Source organism: Anguilla anguilla, chromosome 10 (genome assembly GCF_013347855.1).
Source record: "Anguilla anguilla isolate fAngAng1 chromosome 10, fAngAng1.pri, whole genome shotgun sequence".
In the NCBI taxonomy this organism is placed as follows: Eukaryota; Metazoa; Chordata; class Actinopteri; order Anguilliformes; family Anguillidae; genus Anguilla; species Anguilla anguilla.
Window position 1 is genome coordinate 28,681,237 of NC_049210.1, and position 23,114 is coordinate 28,704,350.

The following is a 23,114-nucleotide window of genomic DNA, read 5'->3' on the forward strand; positions in this document are numbered from 1 at the left end:
GTACAGCTGGCAACCTTAATTATGGACTAAAATAATTATTAATCTAACTGATTAATAACTGTAAATGAAAATGTGTTTCAAACAATGACCATGTCATATAATTTTGCACAACAGGCAGGACCTAGCCTCACTGAAGGAGGAGCTGGAGCAGAACAATACCAAGGCAGACAAACTGAGAAAAGATCTGAAGCAAGAAAAAGATATCAGAGAACAGCTGGAGGCAGTTCAGCAGGAGGCTCTCAGTGCCATGTGTCAGGCCCTGAAGGTAGAGAGCACTGATTCCTGTGGTGCCAGGCAGTTATAATGTATGGGATAGCTGAATTATTTATTGCAGCTACTAACAAATCTTAGCACAACAATAACAATGTTGCTGCAAGGATATGTACCACTACATCAATTTTGTGAATGAGGTGATACATCAGTGTTATTTAATGAAATTTCTTAAACATAGTGCTGTTGTGCCATCGTGTGGTTTGATTGGGTCAGTATGGTAAGGGTTGAAGTTTAATGAAAGTGTTCACATACCTGTGTAAAGCGGTTTACAGAAGTGTGCTCCTTAATAGGAGTCAACAAGTGTGGTAGAGACCGTGCTCAGTTGCAAAAGATCTGGTTGGATCAGCATTGTGTAGAACTTAGTTTCTCCAAAATACAGTGTAATCATGTTTTGTATTGTTGCAAAGCCAATGTCATGGGGAAAAAGTTGGTGTCTCAGCTACAAAGATTAACCCAGTGTGATATGTTTACAGATATAGCGCAAGCAGGATTCATTGTTTGTCATGATTATGTCTAAATTGGATGACTTGGGGTTTTTCCTTGTATATAAGTAGAGAAGTGCAATGGTTCGGGGAGACTTGTCAACACGGTTTATGCTTATAGCTATTTCAGCACACACAAGCCAGAGAAACGGGGGTGTATCTCTCTATGTAAAAGAATGTGCAGAAAATTCCAGAAACTGACCAGCTCGTGCCTAGTGAGAATATTTGGATAAAGCTCATAGGGGAACTTGAAGAGGGCCTGTGGTGGGGTGGGCGTGGTTTGAGCGTCGGCTGCAGAGAGAGAGAGTGTGAGAGGAGCGGCTCTCGGATCCTTCGTCACAACTGTCAGCTGGAGGTAATCAGCGCCGATAATTGTTAATTGTTTAATTGCGCTGATTGCCTCTGATTGCTTTCAACAGTGAGCCTGGGGTTTTTAAAAGGAAGACCGGAAGCTGGAGCGGGAGGGCTGATGACAAGACGGCTGCGGAACCGTCGTGGTTGTATGATTTTGTCTGTAAAAGACGCATCTGAAAATAAAAGAGCACGGAAGTGCTGATTACGGAAACAACTGTCTCCCGTGAGTGTGTGTTTAAACCGGAGGGGTGGCACTCGCTTGCCACAGTGGTGGCCCGTGCGGGGGGCAAGTATTAAACACACAGGAGATGGCATGGAACACAGCCAGGAGCAGGGGGAAGCGCCACAACCGGTGGTGGCGCTGGCGAGGATGCTGGAGGGGATGGCGGCGATGCAGGAGAGGCAGGCGGCGATGCACGCCGAACAGCTGGAGGCTCTGCGGGCGCAAACTTCCCTCCAGACCCAGGCTCTACTGCAACTGGCGGCTGCGGGAGAAACCAGCTCCCGAGAGAGACAGACCGGACCCCCCGTAGCTCTCCATCTACCAAAGATGACCCCGGATGACGACGCGGAGGCGTTCCTTGAGGGGTTTGAGGTGGCCGCAAGGGCAAGTAAATGGCCGGAGGAGGAGTGGGTCGTCCGCCTCCTGCCCCTCTTGACTGGGGAAGCACAACGAGCGGCACACAGCTTACCCCCCACAGCGCGGACGGTCTATGGCAACCTAAAGAAGGCGGTCCTGGACCGCCTGGGATACAGCCCGGAAGAACACCGGCGACGGTTCAGGGAGACGGCCCTGGCCGGAGAGGACCGACCGTTCGCATACGCACAGAGACTGCTGGACATGGCGCGTCGGTGGCTGCGGCCAGAAATCCGGTCAGCAGACGAGGTGGTGGAGCTGGTGGCCCTCGAACGCTTTATCGATGGCCTCCCGGCGGAGACGGCGAATTGGGTGAGGTGCCATCGGCCGACCGGGTTGGCGGCCGCCGTCACCCTGGCGGAGGACCACCTGGCGCTCTACCCCCGCGGCCAGTCACAGCAGCAGCAGCAGCAGCAGCAGCAGCAGCAAGGACGGGCAGACACGGCTCCGCGCAGGAGAGCCCTTCCTCGTTCCCTTCCTTCCCCCCTTTCTTCCTCCCTTCCCCGTGCCCAAACCCCCGCATTTTCCCGCAACAACCCTTTTGTTTCTGTTTCCCCAGCCCCAGGCTCAGTGGCGGCGGGATACGACCCACAGAGAGCTCCTCAGACGCCCGGACCGGGGTGTTGGCGGTGCGGACAACCGGGTCACCTGCGCCGCGAGTGCCCACTCATGGAGGTGGGGCAGGTGGTTCGTGTTGTCGGCCCGCCCACCTCCGCTCCTGACCCAGACGGAGCGTACTGTATTCCGGTAAGGATTCAAGGGAGTGAACACCAGGCGCTGTTGGACTCAGGGGCTATGCAGACAATGATTCGACAAAGCCTGGTTCGACCCAAGGCATTGTTAGAAGCATCAAGGGTATCTATAAGGTGTGTGCATGGGGATTTACACGAGTACCCTATAGTCTCAGTGGACATTCGGTGTCAAGGGAAAAAGCATAAAATAAAGGCTGCGGTTAGCTCCCGCCTCTCGCACCCTCTGATTTTAGGCACTGATTGGCCGGGGTTCTGCCAGGCAGCTGGTAAGGTAGGGGGGGTGCGTTCACAACGGCTAGGGCTGTGTGAGGTGTGTGCTGCTGTCAGCGGTGACGCGGGGTCGTCTGACGCAGCAGAGGGGGAGCCGGCACCGGTGGAGCCTCAGGGGGAGACTCTGCAGGTGCCAGTGTTTCGCCCCATGGAGGATTTCCCACTCGAGCAGTCTCGTGATGACACCCTACGCTTTGCCTTTGACCGCGTGATGTCCATTGATGGTCAACAGGTGCGCCCTGATGCAACACTCACTCACCCGTATTTTGTAATAATTCGGGATAGGTTATACAGAGTGTGTTGTGACACTCAGACTAAGGAGGAAATCACCCAATTGCTGGTGCCTAAAAGCTCTCGGGAAATGGTTTTTCAGACGGCTCATTTTAACCCCATGGCTGGTCATTTAGGGTATGAGAAAACACTGAACCGGATAATGGCCCGTTTCTATTGGCCGGGCATTTGGGCCGACGTGCGTCGGTGGTGTGCGTCGTGCCCTGAATGCCAACTAGTAAATTCCCCGGCTATACCAAAAGCGCCGTTGCGCCCCCTTCTGCTAATGGAGGTCCCTTTTGAGAGAGTGGGGATGGACCTCATCGGGCCGTTTGATCGGAGCACGCAGGGATACCGTTTCGTGTTAGTTCTGGTGGATTATGCGACAAGGTATCCCGAAGCAGTTCCTTTGCGCAGCATTTCGGCAAAAAGTGTTGCGCAGGCATTGTTTCAAATAATCTCCCGAGTCGGAATCCCGAAAGAGATTCTGACTGATCAGGGCACACAGTTTATGTCACGCACACTACGCGAGCTGTACGGGTTATTGGGCATTCATTCTATTAGAACCAGCGTGTACCATCCCCAAACGGATGGGCTGGTTGAGCGTTTTAATAGAACGTTGAAGTCTATGATCCGGAAGTTCGTTCATGAGGATAGCCGTAATTGGGATAAGTGGTTATCTCCTCTGGTGTTTGCAGTGCGGGAGGTTCCCCAGGCCTCCACGGGATTTTCTCCCTTTGAACTACTGTTCGGTAGGAAACCCCGGGGGATATTGGACCTAGTTAAAGAAAACTGGGAGGAGGGTCCGAGTCCTAGTAAAAATGAATTACAGTACGTGCTGGACCTGCGAGCAAAACTCCATACACTGGGTAAGTTGTCACGGGAGAATTTGCTCGAGGCGCAGGCACGTCAGCAACAGCACTACGACAGAGGAGCTAAACTACGGCAATTTTCACCGGGAGATAAAGTTCTTGTGTTACTCCCTACCTCTAGTTCTAAATTACTCGCCAAGTGGCAAGGGCCCTTTGCGGTCACACGGCGAGTGGGGGAGGTTGACTATGAGGTAGAGCGTACTGATAGAGAGGGGGCAAAACAGATTTATCACCTCAATCTCCTGAAAGCGTGGAAGGAGGTGGTGGCTGTCTCTCTGGTTACGGTGGATAAGGAGAGAGATGAGCTGGGGCCGGAGGTACCAAATTCATCCAATCAGATCTCAACCCTTTCAGATGACCATCTCTCACCGAATCAGAGAGCAGACCTTGCCTTGTTGCAAAAGCGTTTTGCTGATGTGTTTTCCCCCATACCAGGACGCACGCACCTCATACACCACCACATTGAGACTTCCCCGGGGGTGACGGTGCGGACCCGCCCCTATAGATTGCCGGAACACAAAAAGAAATTGGTTCAGGCAGAGATAAAGGCAATGCTAGAGCTGGGGGTAATAGAGGAATCCCACAGTCCCTGGAGTAGCCCCATTGTCCTGGTAGGTAAGCCTGATGGGTCTATTCGCTTCTGTGTGGATTATAGAAAGGTAAATGAAGTGTCACGGTTTGATGCTTATCCAATGCCTCGAGTCGACGAGCTCTTGGATCGGCTTGGCACGGCTCAATTTTTTTCGACGCTGGATTTAACCAAGGGTTACTGGCAGATTCCCTTATCTGCCAAATCTAAGGAAAAAACGGCTTTCTCCGCTCCGGATGGTTTGTACCAATTCAGGACACTTCCGTTTGGGTTATTCGGAGCCCCTGCCACCTTCCAGCGCCTAATGGATCGGGTATTGCGTCCGCATGTTGGTTATGCTGCTGCCTATCTGGATGATGTAATCATCCATAGCAGCAGTTGGGAGCAGCATTTGCAGCATGTGGGGGCAGTGCTCGAATCCTTAAGGCAGGCAGGGCTCACGGCTAACCCAAAGAAGTGTGCTATTGGCCGAGCGGAGGTACGGTATTTGGGGTACCACTTGGGAAGTGGACAGGTGCGGCCTCTAGTGGACAAAACCGCGGCGATTGCAGCCTGTCCCCGACCCAAGTCAAAAAAAGAGGTAAGGAGGTTCTTGGGGCTGGCCGGCTATTACAGGAGGTTCATCCCGGCATTTTCGGAGCTAACCAGCCCCCTAACTGACTTAACCCGAAAAGGTGCCTCAGATCCGGTCCAGTGGACGGAACCGTGCCAGCGGGTGTTTGAGAGGGTAAAAGAAGCTCTCTGTGGGGAGCCGCTCTTGTTCACACCTAACTTCTCTCTCCCTTTTGTTTTGCAGACCGACGCGTCGGACAGAGGGCTGGGGGCTGTTTTGACCCAGCAGGTGGAGGGAGTCGACCGCCCCGTGCTGTACATTAGCCGAAAACTGTCACAACGGGAGGCGAAGTACAGCACGGTGGAGAAAGAGTGCCTCGCCATTCGGTGGGCGGTCGGAGCTCTCCGGTATTACCTGCTGGGTCGCCCATTCACCCTCTGTTCGGACCATGCCCCCCTCCAATGGCTCCACCGCATGAAGGATACCAACGCCCGGATCACTCGGTGGTATCTGGCTTTGCAGCCTTTTAACTTCAATGTGATTCATAGACCGGGTGCACGGATGGTCGTGGCGGACTTCCTCTCTCGCCCCCAGGAGGAGGAGGGGGGGGAGAGGGGGGGGGTTGGTCATCGGCCGGATGGCTCCCCGGCCTAAGTCGGGCGGTGGGGGTATGTGGTGGGGTGGGCGTGGTTTGAGCGTCGGCTGCAGAGAGAGAGAGTGTGAGAGGAGCGGCTCTCGGATCCTTCGTCACAACTGTCAGCTGGAGGTAATCAGCGCCGATAATTGTTAATTGTTTAATTGCGCTGATTGCCTCTGATTGCTTTCAACAGTGAGCCTGGGGTTTTTAAAAGGAAGACCGGAAGCTGGAGCGGGAGGGCTGATGACAAGACGGCTGCGGAACCGTCGTGGTTGTATGATTTTGTCTGTAAAAGACGCATCTGAAAATAAAAGAGCACGGAAGTGCTGATTACGGAAACAACTGTCTCCCGTGAGTGTGTGTTTAAACCGGAGGGGTGGCACTCGCTTGCCACAGGGCCTTATGGTAAAAGTGTGTTAGGAGTGTGACTTGAAACAATTTAGGAAACATTGGGTAGCATTGCTTTCGAATACAGCTTGTTTAATTTTTGTGAGGCAAGATAGCCTATATTGTTTGTAGTACAGTAACTTGGTGTCATTTTGATACCAATACTTTTAATGGCAGACCTAGATTTTGGCAGTTTGAATGAATGACTTATACAGTGCTTTTTGTGTGTATGTGTGAGTAACTGGGCATTTTTGTATGTTGAAAACATTTTTTTCATGAGATATCATTTCTTTTTGCACTGTGTTTGTAATGAGTAAGTGATAATAGTAATTCATATACAGTACCAGTCAAAAGTTTGGACACACCTGGTTAAGCCAGTTTTTTCATGATTAAAAATGCTTTAAACTGTATAAACCTGTCTATAAACACTTAATATTTCATTATATGATATCTGTACTTATATAAGCAGATAATCATAAATTAATTGCATTCAAAAGTTTAACTTTTAAATGAAAATGGAAATCTTGTAAGCTCATTGGGGGGCGGGGGGGGGGGGGGGGTGCATTGTTTTGTTATTTAAATATCTTGGTACGTACTGGTGTTCATAATGACATGTATCTTAACAGGTGCTCCAGGACCTGTAGAATTTTTCATATTTAAAAAAAATAAAAACCACCCACCATATTTCAATATGCATGGGATTTATTCCTACATCAGCTCCACCCTTCTACCCTCCATTGGAAATATATGGTAATGCATGTGGTGAAAATGATGTAGGAATATACCCCATGCATTTTGAAATATGGCGGGTGGTCATTATTTTTCTAAAATATGAATAATTCTACATGTCCTGGAGCACCTGTTAAGATAGATGTGATCATGAACACCAATACGTACCAAGATATTTAAATAACAAAACAATGAGCTTACAAGATTTCCATTTTCATATATCATATAATGAAATATGAAGTGTTTATAGACAAGTTTATACAGTTTAAAGCATTTTTTATTATGAAAAAACTGGTTTAGGCAGGTGTGTCCAAACTTTTGACTGGTACTGTATGAATTCAGGTGCCACATATTTTAATGAAAAGAAGCCGTTCTTTTTCACTGCAAACAAAACATAAAAGCTTTTAGCTGACCACATAGGCAGACACTCGCTTTCAGCTCCCTTAGCTTGCTAGTAGTCTAGTAAAGCTTGCCACCAAGCACGTTACAATACTGTTCTGTATCACACTCTTTTTCTCTAACAGAAATTATTAATGTAATTAAGCCCTGTTTTCACAGCGCACAAATAAGCATTATAACATGATATGTGAAGAACCCACTGTAACGTAGCTAACTAACCATGTGAACAACAATATAGTCTGTAGCTAGCACACAAGGTAGTTATATTACTAACCAGTTTAGCCAACATTATTTTACAACATTCTTGTGTATAAGCATGTAAAAGTCAACAGGAATTCATACACACACTAAACTATTGAAAATTCATGCTTCATACGGTCTTACCTGCAAATAAAACATAAAAGCTTTTAGCTGACCACATATGCAGATACTCGCTTTCAGCTTGCTTAGCTTGTTTCTAGTACTCCAGCAAAACTTGCTACCAAGCAAGATGTCCTGTGCCTGCAAATCTCACACAAACTGGTGGCCACTGCCATCTACTGGCGTCAGCTGGTATTGCACTAGCTAACAGAGAGACAAAAAGATTCTTGCAATAATATGTATGTCATGAAAAACACGTTTTCAGTGTACAAGAATGCCAAGTTACTCGCACACAAAGTAGCTAACATTAAACACCGTGAAAATGACGAAAGCGGAACTATTCCAGAAAGATTTTGCCGATGCAAAAGCATTTGTTTAAATGTTGTATTTTTAGTTAGCCAGCAAGCCAGTGTAATGAGTTAGAAATTTGCTTCAGTCGGAGGGGGGCTATTGAACCCATGTCTATCAGTCCTGTGAACAGTTCCACCAAAGTTCCAAACAGTTCCAAAAGGCGATGGCACTACCCAGTGAGCTACGAGGGAATTAGACGTCATAGCTGCAAAGTTCTACTGATTTAAATGTGCACACTTGCATATATGTTCATTTTGTGTTTGTATCCAATGTTTTTATTGGTTGATGTATGTAAAATGACCAATGGGGAGACGTGTTCTTCGTGGGCTAGGAGCATTTGTGGCAGGAAAAAGAAGGAGAAAATGCAAAATCCCCATTAGTTTGGCGTTTTATTGTGTGGACGTGTGAAGTTGTTTATGAATTCTGTCTGTTGAAATGGGGTCAAAATGTACAGAAATTCATGTTTTTAAGGGCTGAGAGTCTGTGGTTGTTGCAGTTATTTCTATGGGGAACCCTGAAAAGTGCCAAACTCTTGGTGCTGTATAGGTATGGGACATGCCCCGCCAAGGCATAACTTGGCTGGATGGCGTACCTGTGATCCCAATGATCCGGACAGAATTTGTAGCATAGAGGTAATTGAGCCACTTGGGACTAGCAATCATTCTGCAGTTAGATTTGATGTATTATGGCAAATTGACAAGGCCTCCTCTATGGCCAGAATTTATAATTTTAGACAAGCCAATTTCAACAAGATGCGAAAAGATTTATGTAATATTGACTGAGTGAAAGTTCTTAACTCCAAGGCTGTGAATGAAAAGTGGGGTAGGTTCAAAAGGGTTATTCTTGAGGCGCAATGTAAATTTATTCCAAAGGTAAGGAAAAGTACATTTAAGAAGCGCTCTCCCCAGTGGATGAACATATTGAGAGTTTGAGAAAAAAACTGTATAAGATATATAAAAATGACAGCACAAAGAGTAGTAAGTCTGAATATTGTAAAATGCGTGCTAAGGTTAAAAAAAACTACAGGAAGCCAAGAGGCTCTTTGAAAGGCAAATTGTCCAAGATGCATTGCTTTCTAAGATATTGCTGATGCCTTAAAAGGTTATTTTGTTCAGAGATTTATTAGAGAAGAGGTTACTAATAACCCGGAAGGCATATTCAATACTTAGAATGTCTTATCAGATATTGAAATAGAGAATAAAGAAGTACTGTATGAATTACTTCAACTAAACTCAAATGAGGTAGCAGGCCCTGATGGCATATGCCCAGGAGTACCCAAAGAGTTAGGTGTGATCATCTTTAAACCACTGGCAGGTGTTTTAGGACAGTCCAGTGTTTTAGGAAACTGGAGAAATACCTGAAGACTGGAAGCAAGGTAATATAATACCAATATATAAGAAATGGGACCAAACCGATCCGGGAAACTACAGGCCTGTCAGTGTAACTTGCATCACATGTAAAATACTGGAATCTATCATTGGAGACAATTTGGAAGTATTTCTTGAAAATTGAAACCTCCTAAGGGATAGCCAGCATGGTTTTTGTAAGGGAAGGTCATGTCTGACAAGCCTTCTGGTATTCTTTGAAGAAGCTACCAAGTGTTTTGATTATAACAAGGTTTATGATATTATCTATTTAGATTTCCAAAAGGCATTTGATAAGGTACCACATGAGATACCTGGTAGTAAAATATGGATGTATTTCAGAGTGGATTTGGAACTGGCTACAGGGTAGGACACAAGGAGTATTAGTAGGAGGGATATTATCTGAGCAGAGAACTGTTGGAAGAGTCCCACAAGGATCAGCGCTGTTACCACTGCTCTTCCTCATTTATATCAATGACCTTGACAGGTAGAGAGAAAGTACATTAGTCAAATTTGCAGGTGATACAAAACTGGAAGGCACAGCTAATAGTTTGGAATCTACTAAAGTAGTCCAAGAAGATTTAAATAAAATCTAGAAGTGGGCCGAAACCTGGCAAATGAAATTTAATATTGCCGTAAAGTTCTGCATGTGGGGAATAAAAACATTTGGCAGGATTATTTTATGGAAGGAACAAAATTGGAATGTTCTCAGTTTGAAAAAGACTTGGGAATAATGGTTGATCAAAGCCTTTCTGGTTCTAGGCACTGTGCTGTAGCAGTAAAAAAAAAAGGCCAACAGGATGCAGGGTTTTTTTTTCACTTGCCCAGTCGGGCAAGTGGGTCAGAAATCTACTTGCCCAAAGTCAATTTTTACTTACCCCATACACATTGTTTTATTTATTAGTGGTTATCAAATAACAACAAAGACTAAAGTTAATTGTCATGTTTAATCTTTATTTAAGTAAATGAAACAGAGCAAGGACACAGAGTGTCATAGATGCGAAGCAACAAACATACAAATACAAATCTTAATTATACCCGACGTGCTCTCTGCCCTGCTGACAGCCATCTTTGTACAACACGCTCAGCATCAAAATTGGCAACTGCTGGCCCCTCAATGCTAATGTATAGCAATTTCCACAGCATTTCAACTGAAGGGTTGCTCCGCCAATCCGTTTTAATGCGCTTCATGGCACTGAAGCCATGCTCACAGGCAGTGGTGGATAGTGGGAGCACGAGGATCAGCTCAACCACCATCAGCAGGTTGGGGAAGCTCTGCAGCCTTTCAGGGTCTGTTAAAAAGTCTGCCCATACCTTGCTTTGTTGGACCTGGGGCAGCGCTTTGATCACCACTTTTGCGCTTGGCCACTCCTGGTGCCTTGCCTGACCCTTGTCACAGCCCACGCAATCCAGTATGTCAGCAACGTGGTCTGTGATTACACGGAGATGATCTGCTCTGTAACTGGCCAGGTCTGCCTCCTCTGCGGGCCACTCCCTTGGGTCCACCAACCTCGCAGCCGCCTGAAGAATCTTGTCACTCTCCAGGTCCTTGAAACGGCTCCTCATGATTTTGATGACTGTATCAAGGAGTTGGCTCTTCAATCTGTCAACATAAAATGTAATTTTAAATAGTTTGTTTTAAAGGCAGGGACAATGTGCAATTAAAACATTTCACACAGTGAACACGATTGAGTGAGCCCTTTTATGAACAACAGGCTATTTGAACTATATCAACAAATGTTCTTATTTTCCCTTTTTCATTTGCTACCTGTCGAATCTGTCCCTGCTTTCCTGGCTAAAGCTCTGGAGCTGCACTGCATGGAACTGGCCCTCTGCGGAGTCCTGAAGAAAGCCTTCAAGGCTCTCATCAGCTGTTGAGTGCATGCTTGTGAGCATGAGCAGTGCGATCTCAAAGGCCTGTAAGGCCTTAGGGAGTGTAAAACTGTCCTCCTGAAGCCTCAGACTTAGACTGCAAAGAATAACGATGTCACTACATTGATTAGACTTACTAACACTACACTATACTAATCACTAAAAACAATACAGAGGAAAAAAACATGAAAAAAACAGACCAGCTCAAAACTTTCAGGATATCCTGTACCTGGACCACAAACAGGAGGCTGCTGTAGTCCTTCAAGATCTGGACACACTGCTCGGCTCTCCCGATCATGTCTGCGCTGGCAGATCTGGAAAAAGCACACATATCACAGTTGTTCAATAATGACAATATAACCCAGTAATGCAAATGCAAATTGAAAAACAGGTGAATCTTCGCCACAACAATGACTTGCCTGGTTTCAATGGTGTACTCCATATGTGCCAACAACACAGTGTAGTCCTTCATGAGGGTCTGAAGAGCTCTCTCCACATTTGGGAGCCACCTTGTTCCCCCCAGATTGGTCGGCTTCCAGATCTTCTGCTGGAGGACCCCACTTAGCGCTTTGAGCTCTCTCTCCAGGGTTTGGGCGAATAGTGGTATTGTTTGTAGAGGCCTTTGAGGAACTCAGTCACCTGTATGAAGAGCAGGACAAATTAGTATAGGCAATAAAACATTACTGGGTTAAACATACATTAATTTCAAATTAATTCATGCAGTGACACTTACTTCTTCATTCTCTCATCCCCATTTATGGCATCCATGGCTGCCAGTTCTAGTCCATGGGCAAAGCACTGGATGTTAATGAGGTGGGGGACTTCTTCCCGGAGTAGAGTAGAGACCCCCCCCACGCCTCCCGACCATCACTGTGGCTCCATCGGATCCAAAGCCGACTTACTTCTGCTTCCACTCTGGGAGGCCAACTTTCTGAAATACTGTTTACAGAGTGACAAGTTAATTATGTCCATTTTTTTGACTACCATCAAACATCTATTTATGAAACATAACAAAATTTATCAACAAATGTTTATTCAAATGAGTTTAAACTTAACTTACCGGCATTAAGAGCTGCACAGCGTCCGACAGCAGTGCCATGATGGAGTTCTTCTACTGCCAAGAACACATTCTTTGGCTCCCCATCTTTCAGCATCCTGACATAAACTCCCAGGACACTGAGGAACTTGGCAGCCCTTAGGTCCTCCAAGAATGGTTCCCAAAGGTTGTCAAATATGACCATGGCAAACCTTAAGAGAGACAAATGGATAGCTTTCATGAATCCTAATAAAATTCCCTGTCTGTCACTCACAACATTTAATCAAAATTCATTCAGCCACCTTTGTTTTTAAGTCATAGCCATACAACATTACATTACATTACATTCATTTGGCAGACGCTTTTATCCAAAGCGACGTACAAAAGTGCATTTTCATGATCGCAGACAACTTCTGAACACAGGTTCAGTAAGGTACAATTACTTATTTTGTACAGCTATTTCTAGCCGAGAACAATGAACACTATCCTGGTCTAACATCTGCACAGCCAACTAGGCAGAAGAATAAGCAACAGTATTAGGACAAATACAAATTACCAAGAAGTGCAGGGATGGGGCAACATGTAACAAGTGACAGGAAAAAGGGTATTTTTTTTTTAATATACAGCGTGGTGGTGGTCAGTCTAGGTATAGTCTGAAGAGATGAGTCTTCTGGCCACGGCGGAAGATGGATAGTGAGGGGGAGGTTCGGAGAGGGACGAGGAGTTCGTTCCACCACTGGGGAGCTAGGGTGGAGAAGCTCTGTGATCCCTTTGGGCGGGTGGGAGGGGTTACAAGGCGCCCTGCTGCCGGCAGAGCGGAGTGGTCGAGCAGGCACATAGAATTGAGTCATGTCCTGCAAGTAGATGGGGGCTGTCCTGTTGGCGGCAGTGTAGGCAAGGGTCAGGGCTTTGAACCGGATCCTGGCAGCGACCGGTAGCCAGTGAAGTGATCGCAGCAGAGGAGTGACGTGGGAGAATTTGGGGAGGTTGTAGATGAGTCGGGCAGCGGCATTCTGAATCATCTGTAGTGGCTGTATGGCACAAGCTGGCAGGTTTGCAAGGAGAGAGTTGCAGTAATCAAGGCAAGAGGTCACCGTAGCCTGGACGAGCAGCTGGGTGGAGTGCGTCGTCAGGTATGGTCGAATCCTCCTGATGTTGTACAGGAGGAATCTGCAGGACCGTGATGTTGCCTTGATGTGCTCCTTGAGGTCCAGTTGGTCATCCAGGACCACCCCCAAGCTCTTGGCAGAGTGAGAGGCAGTCACTGTGGTGCCATCAACCGTGATTGAGAGTTCACGAAGCAAGGAGGTCTTGTACGGGAAGAAGAGCAGCTCAGTTTTGTTGAGGTTGAGCTTCAGATGGTGGCTGGCCATCCAGGTGGAGATGTCAGCCAGGCAGGAAGAGATCTTATCAGTGATCTGTGTGGCCGAGGGGGGGAAAGAAAAGAAGAGTTGTGTGTCATCTGCATAACAATGATAGGAAAAGCCATGTGAATTAATGACTGAACCAAGAGATCTGGTGTATAAGGAGAACAGCAGAGGACCCAGTACAGATCCCTGCGGCACTCCCGTAACAAGTGGATGAGAAGCAGAGGCAGACCCCTTCCAGGTGACCTGGTAGGTCCTATCTGCAAGATAGGAAGCGAACCAAGACAGGGCAGTCCCGGCAATTCCCATCCCAGCCAAGGTGGAGAGGAGTATTTTATGGTTGACCGTGTCAAAAGCTGCAGACAGGTCAAGAAGGATCAGGACAGAGGAGAGGCGTGAGGCTCTTGCAGTGGCAAGTGCCTCCGTCACAGCTAGGAGTGCAGTGTCTGTTGAGTGCCCGGATCGGAAGCCAGACTGGTGAGGGTCTAGCAGGTTGTTCTGGTGGAGAAAAGAGGTTAATTGTGTAAGAACTGCTCGTTCAAGGGTTTTGGACAGAAAGGGTAGAAGGGATACGGGGCGATAATTCGTTACATCGGAGGGGTCTAAGGTGGGTTTTTTGAGAAGTGGGGTAACACGAGCCATCTTAAAATCAGAGGGAACATGACCAGAGGAGAGAGAGGAATTAACAATGGAAGACAGATAGGGAAGGAGCTCGCTGGAAATGGATTGGAGAACTTTAGATGGGATGGGGTCAAGTGGACAGGTGGTTGCGCGATGAGAGGTGATGAGTTGTAATACATCGGAGTCCTCCAGCATTTCAAAGGAGGTCAGCGTGGCAACATTTATAGAATAGTACAGAGTACAGAAGTTGACTAGGCCTAGCCCCCCCCCCCCCCCCCCCCACCCTTCGTAAACCTTGCACTCACAGTTCATTTTCTATAGACAAAATACAAAATCAACTTTTTCTGTGTTTTAATAATTTATGTGAGTACCATGTATATATGGTGTTGTTAATTGCTCATTACCTTTTCATGGTTGTAATGTGGTTGAATGATAAGCTATTCATAACACCAGTTGTAAAACAACAGTTTGATCATATTATGCGTCTGGTCACGTGTGTTTGTGTATCTGTCTGCAGCTAATCTCGCATAATACTAGGCCGAATATTTTGCAAATCGGTCAATGACAAGTATTTCATTAGAATTAATTTCCATCATTTTCCATTGAAATACATTCCTCAATCCTCCTAACCGGCCGGTAGGGGCCACAAGTGATCAACAACTGCTTCCGTTTGGAATGAAAGACCAGCGATGTAAAATGTCAATTTCAACATTAAAATGGCAACAAAACAATCCGCCAACTAACGGGGTACGTTAATGTTTGAAGCTGTGTCAATTATTTTGACTTGTGGGATCGTAGAATGTTAATTGTGTGTAAATAGGGGGTTACTTATGTGTAAATGCATGTCCTTGAGTTAACTGAGTGTTTGTCGTTGTATGTCTAGTTTTTATGTGATTACCGTGTGTGAGCCCACACTGTTGTACAGTGGGGCTACTCCGCCGATCGCTTAGAAAAGTGAATATGACGGTTGTCTTGTTTCCGAGTTGTATATCTCAATGAAATTACATTGAGTTTGTACTGACTCAGTCTCAACTTCCTGATGGAGTCTCGTCTCGCTATAATATTTTACTTTGTTGGCCTTTTGGAATTGTTCATGTCCAGATTTGAAACGGAAGTGCCATCGTGGGTGATATGAATTAAATTAACTAACATGTCACCACTTTTCACGTTACTTCATTGAATCGGCGTTTTTGGGATTTTCAGTGGCACATGGTAAAAACTTTTGTATTGTATTTGTCTGGATGCATTGATTGTGTAGCCTCAGCAAAGCTAACACGCCTGGTGGAGATCTGCACTTAATAAGTGCACTCTTCTAGTTTAACTAGAGAGGACAATCGAAAAATGTATTTCTGGAAATTAACTTTTTATTAGTACTATTAGTATTGAGATTAAAATATCAGTTTAGCCTTAAATTAACGTATTGTGAACAGCGATTGTACATATATGAAATATTATAAATGCGATATATTGGCTGTTTTGTGCCCTTTTAGCTCTCACTTTCCCAAAATTCCATCAATGATAAGATCGGGACTCCGACCGCATCGAAAACCGATAGATTTCACTGAACATTCGATTGTGTACATTTATGAGGTTCTGAACCAGTGATAATAGCTCTTACTGGTTGATTTTAAACCGAAAAACCTGTCCTAACATTGGAGTCTAGTGGCGTGTCAGCTAGCAAGCTAGCTACAGGCTACAGTACATTACTGTCATTCCAAATAAGTTGGAGTTGGCTAGCGACGTTGTTTCAACAAGCTTGTAGATGGTTAAGAAGGGGAAGCTAAAATGATAGCTACTTAGCTAGCGTTAATAAAATTGCAGGTAATAAGTAGCAAACGTTAGCTAAGTTCTAGCTGCCAACGGCAAATACCGTTTTTCAGAGACCGTTACAACGTTGTCGCTACACTGAAGTAGCAAGCTAGAGCTAGACTAACGCAGGTAGACATAGGGTGCTAAAATAATCCTTTGACATGCTTAAATCTAATGTTTTTAGCTAGCTACAGGCATTTTGTTAGCGTTTCAGCACTTGGTTGCATATTGTGGCACCAATTGTTTTCCCCTCCGGTGGGCATGGTTTTCAGAATATGACGCGTTGCGCTCTGTCTCTATCGTCGTATGTGATTAGGATAGAGGAGGGGGCGACCTGGGCGGGTGGCTGCGGGGTGCAATGATTGAATAGGAAGAGAAAAAAAAAATTATCCCTCCCGGTTTGCCCCCTACCAAAGAATGGCGCTCTGGGCGACCGCCTATGTCACCCATGCCTAAAGTCAGCCCTGGTCCAATGTTTCATTTCTGAACACATAATTGACAAACTGCACGTAAAACTCTGATCGCGTGCAGAAAGTGAATAAAACAGATAAAACAAATAACAGATAAAACAAATAAAAACACGATGCACGATAAAAACACGATAACACTGAGCCTCAAACCGCGAGTCGCTCAAACAGAGGATCGCCCCGCAAACCAGGACTGGTGCAGCACAGCAGTAAGCCTGCATTCAGTAAAGAATGACAAACAATTTTAAAATACAGTAGGCAAACTAAATTGTTCACCTCCTAACATACTGTATGTAGGAGTGAAAACTATGGTATAAATACAAATTCACAGTTTAATTAAAAAAAATGGAACAAAGGCACCATCAATTCCAATATTTCACTATCAGATATCAAAATACATTCCTGGTGACTTAGCCACTAGAAAGGGTATAGCACAGGCAACAGGTCATAGCTTAATGCGGAAGTGAATGCGATAAAAACGCTATTCCAAATGAAAAATTACAAATGAAAACGATGTCAGCTAGGTATATCAACAAACATATGGCTTAGGCATACCCAGAAGTCCTCAATAATAATAGTATTTCCCAAGAAATTACGAAAAATCGTTGACAACATTTTGTCAGGTGCAGCGTCTTTGACTGCTAACACAGAGTGAATGCGATGATGAGAAAACTTTCGGTTGACCCATAAAACGATATTTCAAAACCAAAATTAGATGTGTTATACATGGTTAGAAAGCTTATACTCTCACCTACTGAATAAATGAATTGTCAATCAAGCTAGACTGTACTGAAAAGGGTAATGCCGTGAACAACAGCAGCAGCAGCTTCTGGTCCGGTCTTACTCCAGAAAACGGCGCCAGCTTGTAATACCACACGTTGCTTTCGGTGTTGTCGTCCTTTGTAGTACAATCTGGCTTGATCTTCAGTTAATCAATCCAATAGGTGACAGAATAAGCTTTCTAACGATGTAATATGTCTAATTTTACTTTTGTAATACCGTTTTATATCCCAGCGTATTCGAAAGTTTTGTCCCATTATAGCTGCATTACGCAGTCAGTCTGTGGTAACAGTGAAAGCAACGCTTTATCACCCCAACTCGTAGGTAAAAGACACTGCACCACATGTATGGTATTATTCACAGCTATTTTGGAAGGTACCCAATCGTCACAAATGAGCGTATATTTTACAAAATGATTATCCACGACATTATATGAACATTGAGTCTCAAAAAGGCCATCTCTACACATAAAACCAATGGTCAGGTTGTATATTTATTGTATATTTAGTCCCAGCATAACTGAAAGTTTTCTCATCATCACATTCACTTACGCATTCACTCTGTGGTAGCAGTAAAAGACACTGCACCTGACGAAACGATTTTTCGTAATTTTTTCATAATTTTTTGGCAAATACTATTATTATTGAGGACTTCTGAGCATAGCTAAGCGATATGTTTGCGGATAGACCTAGCTGACATCGTTTTCTGGAGAAAGACAGAAGCGAATAGAACTGAATCATTGACTTACTGTTTCTGTACTGAACACAGAAAAGATTTTTGCTCAAAATATTTCAGTTATATACATTATTTTTTAAATTGAGTGTTGTTAAATAAGTTTGTGTTATTTTATAATGAGGATTTTTCACACTGTAATGTAAGCATTCATTAGTAGTTCAGTAGTTTTTGTGATGCATGCAACAGTGATGACATGAGAGTTGGAACATTGCCAAAACGTGGTGGATGGTTGAAAATTGTTTTCATGTCATCCCATCCCCATACAAGAAAACATACTAGAGTACAGAGTATAGAAATACATACTGGAGTCAATTATTACACATTTAGGTACTGTACCGCATTGTGTGACAATACTTTTGCATTATTTTTTAATCTGATATCAATGTTTCATTTTAAACCTTCATAAGGGACTCATGCATATGCTTTATAATGGACAAAAAAGCATTTTATTCATATTTGGAGATATTTTGGATATGTTTCTGGACCCCTAGATATTTTAGACCACTGTACTGACGGAAAGCTTACAATTACCACTTGAAAATGATGCAGCAGTGAGGTTGTTGAGTAAAAACAGTTGATTTGTAGTGAAATACATGAATTTATTGTGATTTACAGCAATGCACAATTTAGACATTTTGGATAGATTTTGAGATGCTGGGTACACTGCTTAGTTTTTGCTTCATAGATCTATCGTAGTTATACATATCCACCCTTATATTTTATGAACTTGTGGTCAATAAGTTTTTGATCCAGGACATGTATAGTTTAACCTGTTGTATATATGCAATCTCTCAGTATTTCATTGCAAACTAAAAAAATTCAAATTCATTTTAGATTTCTTGTCTAGACAATTGCATTTGTACACAATCACACAACTAAGACCAACTAAGAGTGTGCATTTTATTATTATGAATATAAACTAATCTGTGTTAGTATTGTAAATTGTACAAATGTCTTGCTTCATTTAAGCCATTTTCAAGTCTCTGTCGTGTTCAAATCTGGAGATATAAAGCTTTAAATAGGGTACCCCTTAAATGGGCAAGGATTGGCCAGATTTGGCATGTGCGCCAAGGGGTTCATGCTAAGCTACCTAGTGTGTCAACTCCATAGGGCCAGCTTGACACTTGAGGCTAAGCTAACTAGTGTGTCCGCTCCATTGATGTGAGCTTGACACTTAATGCTAAGGTCCCTACCGAGCCCAGACATCAGTGTTTAATTTCATAGACTCCAAGATTATACATGACCATTTGACAGGCTTATAGGTCTACAGGAATGGCTAACTATAGGACTGACTAAAGAGGTAAGTTTTTAAGCCTACACTTAAAGGTAGAGAGTGTGTCTGAAGCCCGCACATACCTAGGGAGATTGTTCCATAAAACCGGAACTCTATGAGAGATGGCTCTACCATCCATTGTAATTTTGGATACACATGGAATTTTCACATAACCACCATCTTGTGAATGAAGTAACATCGGAGGGGAGTAACGAGTAAGTCACTCAGATAGTCAGGGGCTAAACCATTTAGAGCTTTATACGTTAACAGCAAGATCTTATAGTCAATTTTGGATTTCACAGGCAGCCAGTGATTTAAGCACTGGATTGATATGTTCCCATTTCTCAGTTTTAGTAAGGACACTAGCAGCTGCATTCTGTACAAGTTGTAGACATTTCAAGGCCGAATTGGTGCAACCTGACAGTCCAATGTTTCAGTAATCAAGCCAAGAGAATACAAAGACATGAACCACTGTTTCAGCATCCAGGGGGGAAAACATCTTCCTTAATTTAGATATGTTCTTTAGGTGGAAGGAGGCCACTCATATGATATTATTAATGTGGGCCTGAGAGGAGAGATCTGAATCAAAAGTTACGCCAAGGTTTTTAACAACTGCTTTGGAAGAGACAGAGAAGTCATTTATATTTAAGGAAAAATGGAGGAACTTATCTCAAAGAGTTTTGGGAGCTACTATGAGCATCTCAGTTTTATCAGAATTCAACATGAGGAAATTTTGGTTCATCCAAGCCATTACATCTTTAAGATGGCCCTCTAACTTGGCTAGCGGATCAACTTCGCCTGGTTTAAAAGATATATAAAGTTGCGTGTCATCTGCATAGCAGTGGTAGTTAACACCATGACTGCTTATGATGCCTCCAAGACGGAGCATGTACAAGGGAAAAAGCAAGGGACCCAACATAGATCCTTGGGGTACTCCAAAGTTTACCCTGGAATACTCAGAGGAATTATTATTTACCCGAACAACCTGAAATCTGTCAGTGAGAGGATTTAAACCACATAAGGGCTTGCCCAGTGACACCAACTGATTTTTCTTATGGAAGAGGATATGGTGGTCTATGGTATCAAAGGCAGCACTCAGGTCAAGCAGGACAAGAACAGAGATACATCCACAATCAAGGTAGAGAAACAGATTGTTTAATACTTGTGTAAGGTCTGTCTCAGTACTATGATACTTCCTAAAACCAGACTGAAACCTCTCATGCACATTATTACTCTGTAGGAAAGAAGAGAGTTGTTGTGCTACACATTTCTCAAGAACCTTTGATAGAAATGGGAGATGTTCTTGGTATAATGAAGGACATTTGAAAATAGATGGTGTGTCACATAAATGAATCAAAAACTATTTTTCTCCCCCCTGCTTTGGCGCCCATCCCAGCTGGGTACATTCAAGACAACCACCTAGTTTGCTAATACCTAAAAATGGTTGAGAGTTTTAGAGACTGGCCTGCACAGAGCCCTGAGCTCAACACCATCCAAAACCTTTGGGATCAATTGGAAAGCCAACTGTGAGCCAGGCCTCATCGCCAAATCAATGCCCAACCTTACTAATGTTCTTCTAGCTGAATGGAAGCAAATTCCTGCAGCAATGCACCAACATCTAGTATAAAGCCTTCCCAGAAGTATGGAGGTTGTTATATAGAAGCAAAGGGTGGACCAACTCTATATTGTAAACACCTCACAGCTAGACCAATGAGGGTTTGTAGCTGGAGGGGAAGGCACCGTGTGTTTTCCTTTGGCTGGTGTGATTCAAAACCGGAGATGTTATTTATTTTTCCTCTGTTCGTAAGAACAGGGCACAATTATACTTAAGAATGCACTGGTTCCGTCGCCACGGGTCAGATATGAATGCGCTGCTTCATATCCCGCTTAAGACTGGCCTGAAACGGACCAGTAACATTCTTGTTACTCTCCGTTCGCAAACGGGGCTATGCTGTCATCAGAGATATATCTGACTTGTCGCCGGACTGTCAATATTCCAATGGGAACATCAGAATATTCACAAATGAGCAGAACAACACATCAAATATATCCATGACCACACCAAGTAAGCGTAACAGTTACTATGGTTTACTCTCATAATAATCAGACTCCAAATGAAATTAGAATTTAAAATTTGGTTTTAACCTTACGTGGATCTTGGAGTGGTTACACTCGACTCTATCTTGTGCCATCATTCCTCAATATATGCTCCCCTGGGATTAGCACTATTGTTAAATCTCAGTTCTGTAAAGCCTACAGAGGGTAGGAGGCTGACCACCATAATACATGCTTTCCTTTGTGCATAGATAGTTATGAGCCCAGGACAGTGTGTATTTATCGGGCTCCTTAAGGCGAATTTGACAAGAACCGGCGTATAACGTCCATGGGTCCTCTTAAGCCAAAACTCCAGAACCAATACAACACCAATCCCGTTAGCGGGCAGATCGTGGTCGCCTATCTAACTTGAGGACCTCACTAAAGACTTTCGCTGTACTAGACCCCTGATCAGTAGGTCCTAGTCATAATTGTCCCCCTGAGTATTTAATCAGAATTTCGGCTGAAAAGAATATAAAATGGATTAGAGTCATGAAGACCACGCAAGTTAAAAATAAGAAAAATTTATTAGCAGGCAGGTAGGTCATTAGCTTCAAATTCACAATCAATTTAAAATACGGAAGGTTTTAAAACATAAATATAGAGTAAAAAGTTCTTACCCAGCCTGTTTAGCTACACACGAAATCAGAGTATGCGCAGTGTGGGAAGTCGATTGCGATCTTCCCTGTTCAGCTACGCACAGAACACAGAGTATGTGCCGTGTGGGAAGTCGATTACGATCTTCCCAGATTGCTTTGTCTCCCTTCCTTTTAAGCCAAATCCCGCGTTTGATCTAGGCGGCATTGCCATAAATTAACCTGGACGAATGATAAAATCTGGAATTTAGGCCCCCACCGTTTGGAGGCAGTTGTCAAACAATTAGTGGGGAAATTGGGAAAAGGAGATGATTACCAGAGAGGACATTCCATTGGGATAGTTTTTTCCTGAGTTTCTGAAACTATGTTTTATCAAATTCTATTTGGTATGAAACATATTTCATTCAATTTCTGAATTTCCCTGAATACGTCCATACCAAACATGTCAAGGGGATGTAATATTATGGTGCAGTTGTCATGAAAATACCCTTTTGTTGAACCATTTTACATGCAATCCATGTTATTACTACATAAGGCATAATACAGTAATATAATGAAAACATGTGCATGGTTTGTAAGGTTTTACGGAGTTTGTGAATATGATAAACAGATGGTTTAGAGTCCAGATCCAGAAAAGACATAAAAAGTGTAATGGCAGAGGGGCCCACATAAGGGCACTGTGGTACTGCCAAGAGTAGTTGCCCCACCATTTTGCCAGAGGCCTGATGATCTTTTCACCCTTAATGGCCACAACACACACACACCCACAACCATAGACAAAGAGACTAGTTCCCCTTATCTTAGTCTTGTCCAGATGGCAACATTCCTGAGAGCCAACGGCTTGCTCACAGAACTATAAACAACCAGTCCAGTTCCCCTTATCTCAGTCTTGTCCAGAGGGTAACAGTCCAGAGAGCCAAATGGCCTGCTCATCCAGAGGAAGTCCGAGTAACCTATTGTTTTATCACAAGGCTATCGGGTCCTTTGAAGTACAGGATGAGTCCCAGCGTGCAGGCTCGTTCAAATGCCAGCCTTTTCTGGGTCCCAGTTTGACTCCCCTCTTACAATATTAATGCTCATAATTTTGGATGAGATGTTGAATGTCAGGTGTACACATACTTTTGGCCATTTAGTGTACTATTTAGCATGTAGGTAATCAGAGCACTATGTACAATTTAGTTGGGA

The 23,114-nt window shown here is 44.1% G+C and overlaps 1 protein-coding gene and 1 long non-coding RNA gene across 4 annotated transcripts in view; one reads left to right on the plus strand and one right to left on the minus strand.

Moving 5' to 3' along the window:
* Positions 1-23,114, plus strand: part of cfap157 (cilia and flagella associated protein 157) — a 129,997-nt gene that overhangs the window by 105,193 nt on the left and 1,690 nt on the right. The window contains exons 6-7 of one of the 3 annotated variants that reach the window (XM_035379692.1): positions 115-265; positions 1,175-1,402. In XM_035379692.1, the coding sequence (XP_035235583.1) occupies positions 115-265; positions 1,175-1,177 (154 nt within the window). In that variant the 3' untranslated portion in view covers positions 1,178-1,402. The other 2 variants (XM_035379690.1, XM_035379691.1) reach the window with 2 other exon arrangements.
* LOC118206704 lies at positions 11,583-12,393 on the minus strand. The gene is made up of 3 exons (XR_004761235.1): positions 12,212-12,393; positions 11,885-12,090; positions 11,583-11,790 (listed from the first exon to the last, which is right to left on the minus strand). It is a non-coding gene; the product is annotated as an uncharacterized LOC118206704 (long non-coding RNA).